General features: G+C 34.5%; 1 protein-coding gene across 8 annotated transcripts in view; it reads left to right on the forward strand.

The window, feature by feature from the left end:
• The first annotated feature begins 357 nt into the window (after positions 1-357).
• Positions 358-12192, forward strand: part of ClC-a (chloride channel protein 2) — a 247584-nt gene continuing 235749 nt past the window's right edge. For 2 of the 8 annotated variants that reach the window (XM_067759043.1, XM_067759042.1), the window contains exon 1: positions 358-3156. In XM_067759043.1, coding sequence (XP_067615144.1) covers positions 2827-3156 — 330 coding nt within the window. In that variant the 5' untranslated portion in view covers positions 358-2826. The remainder of the gene's footprint in view (positions 3157-12192) is intronic. The other 6 variants (XM_067759044.1, XM_067759047.1, XM_067759046.1 and 3 more) reach the window with 6 other exon arrangements.

The following is a 12192-nucleotide window of genomic DNA, read 5'->3' on the forward strand; positions in this document are numbered from 1 at the left end:
CCATCTTTACAACCAAAACTTTATTTATAGATTTGGATTTCAAATAAGAGCGAAACAGGGACCTGCACATAAAAACAGCAATTAGAAATAATATATCAGATAATTTATTTTTGATTATCATTTGTTACATTGGTCATAAAATCGGAAACACCATAAGGGAGTTAAGAATTTATTGTATTTGATGTTAGAAACGCTGCTATAGCAAACGAAAGCTACGGATCGTGAACAAGTTTTTTCGTTTTCAATTTTTTCCTTGTACATTTTGTTTTGTTTTGACAGTTGTTGATTTGCTATTTAATATTGAAAAAGTAAACTATGGTTTTTGATATTGCGTATTTGCTATGACGTAGCTCTGTATTTTGTTAGTGTATTGTAAAAATATGCTAGATAAGTTTGCAATGCAATAATGCTAGACCATTTGCATAAAATCCCAAACTCCCTTCACTTAATTAAAAAATAATGAAATAAATAAGATTTTTTATTTTCTCTGGAAGATTTTGTTCAATAAGGTTTTTAATGTAGAGAACTTAAGTAATAATTTTATATAATAGAGGGTTACTATGTGAAATTGGCATAAACTAAATGAATCAGGCACCTGAAACTAAAAGTCATATATGAAAGCTAACATTCTGTATTTCTTGCAAACCAAATTTAAAGTTTCTTTTTGAGAATTTTTTTTAAGTTTCATTATAAAAATGCTTTAAGGTTGTTTCAATCTTTAAAGGATTGAAAGCGTCTGGCTAAAAGCTGCCACTATGAATGGATGCAGGGGAAACGCCTTTTTAAAATGGCCCAAGAGACATACATATGCAAGTCTCAGCTTTTTTTACACGCTGAATGTATTGTTTCGTGATTTTCAAGTAGTCTTATTAGGCAAATTCACTAAGGAAAGTACTTGGCACTGAGACAAGTGGCATCTTATATTGTTCCAAGCAAATATATGCGGATTGGCGCTTATAAAATGACAAAAGTAATGTGATAACCTTTTTGCAAATGGTTTGCACGATATCTTCTAAACGCACTTTGTCCCAAGCTGTGTATTATCCTATCAATTATACTTCGTACTAGACTAACTATTCGATATAACAAAATAGTAAAGAATTTTCATTGTATATGAAAGATTGAGTTCAATATGCGCATTGTTGTAGAAAACATTACTAATTAGTTTATTATCTCTCTGTGTGAAATCAGTATAAGAGCAAAAAAACTATTATTTGAGACTCGTAATTATAATGAAACATTTATTTTTGCCTGGGACTCTGACACCGTAGTACAAATTTCATATCTTTAACTACTTAAATAGAAGACTAATAACCCAACATTTTGTATATGAGCTATACCGAATATGAAGTATTTCTTTTGGTAAACCGATATTGGATATTTTCCAAAGTTGTAAATAATCTTTAAAAACATAAATTTAAAACTGGTGGAGTTATTTCATATGAAAGATTGAGTTCAATAAGCGCATTTTTGTAAAAAACATTAGGTACTAATTAGTTCATTAGCTCTCTGTGTTAAATCAGTATAAGAGCAAAAAATCTGTTATTTAAACGTAAGAGACTCGGAATTATAATGAAACATTTGTTTTTGCCTGGGACCTTGACACCGTAGTACAAATTTCATATCTTTAACTGCTTAAATGGAAGACTACTAACCCAAAATTTTGTATATGAGCTATACGGAATATGAGCTATTTCTTTTGGTAAACTGATTTTGATTATTTTTGAAAGTATTGTAAATAATCTTGAAAGTTTTTTGTCAACTTTAAAAACATAACTTCAAAACTTGGGGAGTTATTCACCAAAATGTTAACATTTTAGGAAAAAAATTATCAAAAATCAATACGAATTTTAAGAGACTTAAAACTTATACTTTGTCAGACTAAAATGGATTGAGCTACAAAACTAAACTAAACATACTCAAAAAAAAAAAACAAAAACAAAAACAAAAAAAAAAAATCGAAAGCTCTATGTGAAAAATTGTGAACTTTTTAAAATTTTTCTCAAATTTCAAATTTTTTTTTCGAACACGCTTTTGAGGTTGGTATGCATTAGGGCGGGTCGATTTGTGGGGAGGCAAAAAAATCTCCCATTGCTCTGTGAAAATCATATTCTAGGGATCAAAATAAGAAACTTTGGCGAAGGAACCATACCTCTAAAACGAATTCTGATGTCCCCCCTCCCAGGTAGGGGTAAATTTTGAAAAATCCCACTTTGACCCATTTAGAGTGCTCCAATCGAGTCCAAATGTATGACCGACCCCCACTAACTTTGGGGAGGGACATCAGAATTCCTTTTAGAGGTATGTTTCCTTCGGCAAAGTTTCTTATTTTGATCCCTAGAATACGATTTTCACAGAGCTATGAGCGATTTTTAAATCGACCCGTCCTAGTATGCATGGTTCTATGTAGTTATAAAATTCATCGATTTTTTTCTTAAATTATCGAAAGCAAAAAAGAATTCAATTGGCGAAATTTTATAAAAATCGACACTGCTATTTTCGTGCTCGCTGCTGTATAAGTATAATCAGCTACCTTTATCGGCAAAAATTGAGGATAATCCAACAAAACGCCATTACATTTAGAAGGCTTACGCAGTGTTAATAATTACTTTCAAACTAATTTTAATGAATTTAATCTTTGGAAGTGTTTTGGGTATAGAAATCAAAGAAAACTTGATGAATGATGAAACCATAAATTTTTTTTTAACAAAATACATACAATTTAAGACTAAGCTAAAATAAGAACCAATAACGTTTTCTAAATACATAGAGACCATTAATATTAAAAAAATAAAACTTTAAATTAAATAAACATACATCCACAAAATGGTTTATTTCGCCACTCGTCATCCAAATGCACGTGACAGCGGATCACGCGATCGCGAACGCACACGTGAAACGCGCTATGACGAAGAATTCGGTGAAGAGAATCTTGAAGCTGTCGACTCCGAGTGGGCCGATTTCGAAAAATTTCTACGACAATTTCGTCAACGACGTAACAGCACCACCTCAATGGAAGAGGAATTACGACGTGTACAAAAGCAACCGAAAATAAAATCTCAAGCATTTTATCCATGTCCACCGCCAGCTGATCATGGCAGAGATTCAGACTCGTCATCGGACGATGATGATCCCTTTGGATATATTGATACACTCGTAAGCAAAAGTTCATAATAATTTTTTAGATTTGAATGCATGTTGTAGTTATTAGTAGATTTTGTATTTTCATATTTAGTTACATTTTATTTTTATTGTTTAAATTTTTAGTGATGATTTACGATATAAACTTAAACTTCGTACAAGCTTTTGCAAGTTTAACTTTAGGCAGTTTATCTTTAATATTGCACTCTTTTCATAACTCAAATATAAATCTTGCTCAATATGAAATTAAACACCATTTAAACATCTCAGTAAAACTATAAACCATGAGAATAAAACAAAAGTGGGGGAGGCACGTAACAAATTAAATGGGGTTACACTGAAATGACAGCCCTTGGTCGGGAAAAATCCCGAGTCGCTCCGGTAGCTTAACATTTTGTGGCATATGTCGTCCTCATCATCATCATCATTTATTGGCGCTTAATCGCCTAAGCGATTTTGTCCGTTTCGTAACAAGCCTCGCCAGCTATCCCCGTTTCGCGATAACTGACGCCAATTGGGAGCACTAAGGGAGGTCAAGTCTTCCGTTACCTGAACCTCCCAATTCAGTGGAAGTCTCCCGCTTCCTCTGCTTTCAAACTGCGATGTAGTTTGAGGTACTTTTTTGGCCAAAGTGTCGTTGTCCATTTGTATAACATAACCTAGCACCATCTTCAAATCGGCCTAAAGCTCATCATTCTACCTCTTTCGATATCCGCCATCGGCATCACGTACAGGACCATCTTTCGGACAGACCTGTAGAGCGTGATTTTTGTTTGTCGAGAGAGGAGTTCACTTTTAAATTGCCTACCAGTCCAAAGTAGCACTTGTTGGCAAGAGTCATTCTCTGTTTGATCTCAAAGTTGATATTGTTTCACTCTTAATGCTGGTTCCCAGACAGACGAAGTCCTTCACGGCGCATTTGTTGAGGTCAACAATATCAACATCATTAGCATTTGCCTGTAAATGCACGCCTTTATAATATATTGGGCCATCACAATTTGTGTCTACTGCTAGACTTATCTTCCCCTGCAATATGTTGAAAAATAGCATGAAAGGGAGCCGCTTTGTCTGAAGCCTTGTTTGTTTTCGAATGGATCGGAGAGGTGCTTCCCAATTCTAACGGAGCTGGTGGTGGTGCTCATCGTGATATGGCAGTGCCTTAATGATTTTGCAGGTAATTTAACCTTAGCAACGCACTGCTCGAAGTATTCCCGCGAGAAAAGGTAGGCGGGAGCTGGAGTTTTTCTCTCCATGATTCGCTCGACGACCATTTCAGCTATACGTGCCTTGCAAATGCTGAAGCACTAGGGCAAGAACCTTCATTTTGTCTGAACCTGCCCTATTGTATATCGCACTCGTGCATCTCTTGCGACCGATTACGCATTGCCGACTGCTGTGGCTTTGTCTGTTGTTGTCGTGGTCGTGTTGCGGGTTTATTGATGAGGGCAGTATCATACTCTTTGGCCACCGCTTCGCACTATACCCTTTGTTAGGCATCCCGATCGCGGACCACGTCACTCTTTTCATTATTGGCGAGCTTCTTTAATATGAACAAAGCCCTCAGCTACCGAGCACTAAGCAGAGTTCCTGATGACTTCTTTGATTTTGGGGATCCACTGGGGCTGGTGTGCTTTGCTCATTATTGGCTGAAGATTGAGTTGAAGCGAGAAATACGGGTGCAATGAGTGGTACTCATGTCCTCCTCTGACTTGACGACGCTCTCCTAACTCTTTTTCAGGAGATCGTCCTCCAAAAGAATCCATAAGACGCTCTACTCACCCTTTTCTTCTTTTTAGTTTTATTGCTTTCGTCCATATAATTCCGGTGAGTAAAATGCAAGGCGTTCCTTCGCCCCGGCAGAGCCAGTATACAGGGGTACGGCACTTATTACAACCAATCATGGCCGCGCATCGGAAGGTACCGTTCGCGGTCAACTATTCAATATCCGCCCGTTGACCATTCAGGCATTGGCACGGATACCATTACACCTTAACTGAAGGTATTGTTGGTGTGGCGATTTCGACAGAGTGACACGCCTTAACCGTCTTTGATTGAATATTAAATTTTAAGTTCTTTGTTAGGAAACGAATTTCAAACATGTGCCTCCAAACTAATCATTCATGCTCTCGTCAATATTTTTAAAAATTTCTTTATTATTTTTTTATATCCCAAATCTAATAACTCAATGCTTTGTAAATAAAAATTACATAGTAGCAAAAAATTTTATAAATTATGCCGAAATTAAAATCCCATATTTGCGCCTTTAATAAGCAAATCTGACATTTGTATTGACAGACAATATGGCTGAGAGACGGGCATCCGCAATTGAGTGCAGAAAATGGCTTGCTGACAAGCCACTGTGTACCTACGTAAAACATTTTCCAATCGCTCAAAGCGTTCTTTGCTAGTCTTCTTTTTTGTTTTGGCAATTCTCCCATCATTATCGCTACCACTAATATTCGTTTCATATTTTGTTGTTATTTTTCGGCGTTATTTTACACATTCGTTCATTATTGGTGCATCTGTCAATCGCTCTTCAATGCCCATCTGTCGTCATATCACCTGGTTATGATTCCACTTTTGATTTGGTATTTCCTACCCCTTTCAGCTTTTCTTCTTTATTTACATTTTTTTACACTTGCATATGTTTTGTGCTAAGTAAAAATATATTTAAACACAAAAAAATATACTGACCATTCATAAAGTGTTATTTATAATCGGATTACCACGAGTAAAGTTCTTTCTTCGGTTTCAAATATGTGCATTAGACCGTGTGGGACTTTTTTTAGAAGCTGCAGCTTGAAAGCTTCTTCTGAATGAGATAAGAGGTTACTAAAATAAGAACCTTTAGTATTGGCCGTATTTTTTTTACATGTATATACATCTACGTTTTCGGATAAAAAAATACGTCATCATCACTTAGCTAATGTTTAGGAGACCCATCTAGCGGTAATTATTGAAAACTCGAGACAGTGGTCAAATAACTCGCTACAAAACGGATTGTGTTCAATCGTGGATCACGCACCTCTATTGGTCATAGTGTATAACCTATAGCTGAATCGGTTGCGATGAATAGTGGAAACACACTTTTCGGTCATAGAAGTGGAGAAGAGTATAGAGATAAAATGGAGAGACACATTTCAGCTGCAACTGAGTATAAGTAATGCATACTGAAATTTTGCAGTACTAATTTTCTGCGCAACAATTTCATAAGTGTAGATAAAGTAAGCAGTCTACGTAAAGTTTATTTTATTCATAAAAGGAACTATCCCTTTGCACTCTTCTATAGGATTTATGTGTAAGTGAAAACGTTATGTGGCTCTTTAAGAGGTTTATAATAGTATGACATATTATGTCTGGTTCCGATACCGCCTTGTATCCGATGCCTGAACTTATTTAAAAGGATCCAAGAGAGTAATCGATACCAAAAACGTAGCGAGTTAAATTACTTCTAACTACCCTTGTCGCACTCATTAAAAGCTCACTAAAAGTTAAGCAATTATTGCGTAACTTAGGTACGGTTAAATTGAGTGTTACAAACTGCGACAGGGGAAGTCTGTGTGTACAACATTAAGGTTGGTTTGTCATACCACACAAGATAACAGTAACATAAGAATTGTTAGAGAATTGTTGTCTAGCAACGATGTAGTATCGAATAAGGCCGATCTCAGCCCTAAAAAGTCATTTGGAGATCCTGGTGATAGCTGGGCAGTCTAGCATGGCGTGGATCGATAATTAAAAATGAAGCAACAGGTTTCCAGTACGTTGAGACGTACCGCATAGACTCCCATTGGACAGTGACCAGTCAAACCCCCAATCACCATTAATAGATAAGCCTTGCTGAAATCAATAATATGACCAGGCGGTCTGGAAAGAAGGATCTCGTTACCCTGCAGCTGGTAGTGTCCTCTCAGCGTTTGCTTATCTGACTCGAGGCGCATCTATAGAGGACCGCTGGTGGCTAGGGGTACTCCGGCCGTACCCATATCCGCTAGGAGGTGCATGTGACAAATGTCAGCGAGGTCAGGCTTTCTCATACTACCCTCGATCGCTCGGATGTTGAATTTTTTATACGTATTTGCACACAATAGCGGCAACTTCCGCTTTGAAGATGCTGTAGTGATGAGGAAACTTAAATTTATGACCAACTTCGTGCTCCTGAGAGCAAAGTCTATGCAAAATTTATGTGCGAATACAGTTTCCTCTAGTTCATTTAATTCATTTACTTGCCGCAGGAACAGAGTAATATTCTCAAAGTACGACCTTTTCATAATAAAAATACAATCGGAGGGTTAGCCACTCCACTGCCAAGGGGTATGGTAGTACAATATCTCTTTTCCACGGCACCCAATACCACGTGACCTAAAAAGAATCGGTTTGCTAGAACGTAGGTACCATATTGCTTTTACTAGGACAGAGGTGGAAAACGTACTTTGGTTGGTTGGTTGGCTGCTGTGCTGCCCGGCCGGCGGTACCGGTCCGAAGTAGCGCTTCAGGCGCCGTTGTGATGCGTTTTCTTCTGGAACCAATTTGTTAAATTATTATCCAATGAGCTTGTTTTTACTCGAACCATTTCGTTAGTTCAATAAACTTGTATTTTGATAACTCACTTACTTTGAGCGATAAACATTGAAAGTTCTCTTAAATTTTGCAACCAAACTATGACTGGGCGGGCAAAGTTTGCTAGTTCCTATATGAAAAGAAAAGTGCTGTAGCCACCTGATAGTAATAATATTATCAGGTCATATTTCTACAGTTCATTTTTCTGCCACAAATACTAAGTTTTTAAACCAAAAAGAAATAAAAAAATTTTGAAATGGTTTAATGTACATACGCGTATGTAGGCATGTTGACATGTTTCCCCTTTAGCTTGTTTCGCAAATGGGTACACGAAATATTAGAAATAGGCAGTGCATATAAGCATGATTCGACGGAAAAGCGCCTAGAAGGTTAAGGGCAAATAATGGATGCACTTGAAATATGCTTTGGCATGGTTTTTGAAAAAAGATGACCAGACGCAACACTTTTTTTAGATTTGAAAATTCGTATTTTAGCAAAACATTATAATTTCGATATAGAATAAGGACACAAGGCCGCCCGTTCGTCGTAAGCGACGTATAATGTAAAATATGGATACTTAAGTCTTCACACAGAAATAGACACTTGTGAACTGCCTAATAGTTTACTCAATCCTCACGTAAATTGAGCTCTTGTATTCCACTCGTCGATTTCATGCGGAAGGTACCTTTCTTGCTACTATATTTAAATTAAATTGTGGTCCCAACATATAATATAAAATTCGAGAAAAGTTTAGGTCCATGCTCGGGCGCCAATACTATAACGATATTGGTCTTTAAAAGGTTTTGCAAGCGGTTGTATATACCCTTATAAGAAATGCTTTTCGCCGAGGTGCGAACCCTATTTTTCCTAATTCAAGAAAACTTGTTTCTAAATTTTTGATGCAGCTTTGCCCAGGACTTGAACCCAGGATCTTCGGTGTGTTAGGCGGAGGACGCTACCACCACACCACAGCAGCCGCCCGCCTCTCGACGAGGTATAGACGTGTTTTCGATTTGTTATCGAAGCGTTATAAATTTGCTATCGATACCTGAGGTTATAAATGAGTTAGCGATTTTTAGCGACGAGTTGTCGGTTTGTTATCAAACAAGTATAGATTGTTATCCAAAAATAGTCAACTTGTTATCGAAAAGTTATCGATATGCTTTCCAAAAGCCATCAATTTCCTATCGAAAAGTAGTCGATTTGTTAACAAAATATTAACTTTGTTCAAAAACGTATGGAAAAGTAATCGATTTATGATTGACAAAAAGTTATCGATTCCTTTGCGAAGTATTGCCAATTTGTGAAAACTCGACCATAATATATCGCTGTCGATAATAAAACAATAACTTGTCGGTATCCTTAAGAAGCTCTTCTCAAAAAGTCTTAAATTATTGCTTTTTTGTTAAGTTACCTCTTTTGTGGTTTGCCTTGCGAGCTCTAGTTAACTTAATAATATTAGGTTTCTAGACGTATACCTCGATGTTTACTCACCGAACTTCGCCAATACTTGATACTCATTCCTTTTTCCCCGACCTATCTAGGTTTGCATTTTCTATCTGCCTCTAAACTGCCTAGGATCTTCCAAGTGGAAGTGCCAGGAATCGAAAAGGACAGCTACTCAAAGGAGACCTACATAAGATAGCCCAATTACAACAAAAAGATAATTGATGTATACTTCCAAAACTGTCCGTCATCCCTGGCAAAATATCGTAACGAATTTGGGAAACTCCGCTTATTTTACACCTTCTACTAACGTTCGTATCGCTAAACTGTTGAATAAATAACTCCAATATTCAATAATGCAAAAATGGTCTTTATTAGACTACTTTGTAAATACTTCACAATAACACTTATACTTCGCAACTGATAGCGTGCTTAAATCAAACTGTTTGATGCTTACTCAGCTTTCGCTCCTTTTGAACTCTCTGCTGTCTCGTTCGCATATATCTAGGCGTTTCTTTTTTTAGTGTTGCTAATATTCGTCACAATATGATCAAGAGACAAACCGGATTGAGCGATGTGCTGTCTTCAGTGTCATTTTTAGTTCTCAGAGGATAAAACAACTCCGAACTGTTTTGTCCTTACCAAATTTTGAAATATAAAAATCAAAACTATAATAATAATATAAAAAATAAAAATAAAAGACAAACTGGATTGGGCGATATGCTGTCTTCAGTGTCATTTTTAGTTCTCTGAGGATAAAAAAAATTCCGAAATGTTTTGTCCTCACCAAATTTTGACAATAAAAATCAAAACGAACCAGCAGAGAACGTAGAGTTTGCGTAGCAGGTCAACTTCATTGTCAAAAGGAGGTAAAGAAACGCTCATCTGTTTTCTCTGTGAGAGTCCAGCTTTAGCCAATACCAAGCACACAACTTGGAGCAGGCTCGTATTTCGAACCTCAAAGAAGTATAGAAATATTCTCTAATAGCATTATCAGATTTCATTTCCAAACCAAATGGTTGAACTAAACGTCGATCAAAGGAAAAGATCATCTTACGGACGACTCCAGAAGATTGTGCATTAAAATGAGCGTCGTGCGCAAATTGGCCCTTGCTTCTTCTACCAATCAGCACTGCTATCAACCAACTATACAACAAATTATTTTTCATCTTCGCTGAGTATATTCCTTTTTATTTTATCTGGTCACCTTAATGCTTGCTGAAGAAATAGTCAACTGAAAACCATTTTCAATAAACCCATGCAAGTGAAAAAGCTTTTTCCCCATTCAGTTTTCAAGAAGTTTTCGCGAAAGTTAGTGCGGTGATTAATTTGTTTTCCGAACGTGTGCAAAGAAAATACCACACTATAATGTTTGCTAAAAAAATAAATATTTGCTAATTAAGTGCATTTTTATAAGAAAAGAAAAAAATGTGTTGAAGAAAGTTTTAAAATTGTGAAAAATTTTATTATGAAATTTATGGGGAAATAAGTTTTGCAATGTGAATTATTGAAGTGCTTTCGAAGGTTGAACAAATAAGAAGAAGAAGAGCGCGAAAAAAATCTATAATGCAAGAAAATGCCAGAAAATCTATATTTTCTAATAAGTAAACGAAAGAATTGTAGATAATTTTTTTTTTAAGTACATTTATCCAAAAATAAAGCTGCATTTTTCAAAACGAAAGAGAAAATATTTAAGAATTAATTAATTTTAAAACAACATGTTTTGACAAAATATTTCGTTAAGGCCAAATTGAGTATGAAAGTGTTGGGCTACTCAACAAATTTTTAAGGTTTTGTAAAAGTGTGTGATAACTAATATAAAATAAAAATTAGGATACGAATAAAAATTTATGGAACAAATTATAAGTTTTAAATTGAAAAATAATTTTTAATTTTTACGGTGGTTGATATTTATCTGAAGGAAATGATAAGAAGAATGTGGCTTAATTTAAATTCGCGAGCTTAACAAATAATCTTAAAAAAAGCAAAAAAAAAATTATTAATTATAAAAAAATCGTGCAGCAAAACAAAAACAAAAACTAATATTTTCTAACGCAATGGAAACGAAAGAAACTCTGTACACTAGAGAAAAAAGAATTAAAAATAAAAAAGTATTAATTACTTTTAAATATTAAAACAAAATATTGAAAAAAGCACCTCTGAAGTATTGAAAATATTCGCGCTTAAATTGTAAACAATAAAACTGGAAACGTTTTAAGGAAATAAACAACTAGAGAAAGTTTGAATAAAAATATATTAAAATAATTTGGTGAAATTCTAAGAAAAATCTCTTTATATAGTAAAAAAAATAGTAAAATTATATTTATTTGGTACAAAGCAAAAAACTTTTAAATAAAAATAAAAAAAAAAATAATTAAATTAAAACAATGAAAATTAAAATATATTTCACTTAGAAAATAAAATTTGGAAAATAATTTCATTAAAAAATAAATTCTTTATAGCTCGAATAAAAAAAAAATCGGTATCATTAACATTAGAAAATTATTAATGAATTGAAAGAATAATAAAAAAAATCTTAATTTGTAAATTTAAAATATTCTGTATTCACTGTTTTGAAGACAACATTTGTTTTTGAGTAAAAAATAAAATAAAAAATGTAGTAAAAAATATCCAAAAATATATTTATTTTCCTGTGTTATACAAATTTTAGTCTGTTTAAACTTTAATTATCTAAAAATTATTTATAATTTGTGGAAAAATAAAAAAAAAGTTTAAAATAAATGTTTATTCGGTTTTATTTTGGCGGGTCAGGTCATTAAATTGTTTTTTGTTTTTACTGCGTCCTTGCGGTTTTGAACTAGTTTTCCATGAGTCCAGTATGTGTCTGTATATATTTGGAAAACCATTTGTAGAAAGCGACACATTTTCGTTTTAATCCTCTGATCTTGAGCCGGCAATATAAAACCACATAAATAACTAAAAAGTGTAAATATATAAAAATAATAATAATAATTCTTTGTTCGAATTCGAGCTCAAAGCCTATAACAATAATTTTTGTGGTAATTATAAAAATAATAAAAAAAA

This window comes from Eurosta solidaginis, chromosome 1 (assembly GCF_040869045.1).
Source record: "Eurosta solidaginis isolate ZX-2024a chromosome 1, ASM4086904v1, whole genome shotgun sequence".
Classification (NCBI taxonomy): domain Eukaryota; kingdom Metazoa; phylum Arthropoda; class Insecta; order Diptera; family Tephritidae; genus Eurosta; species Eurosta solidaginis.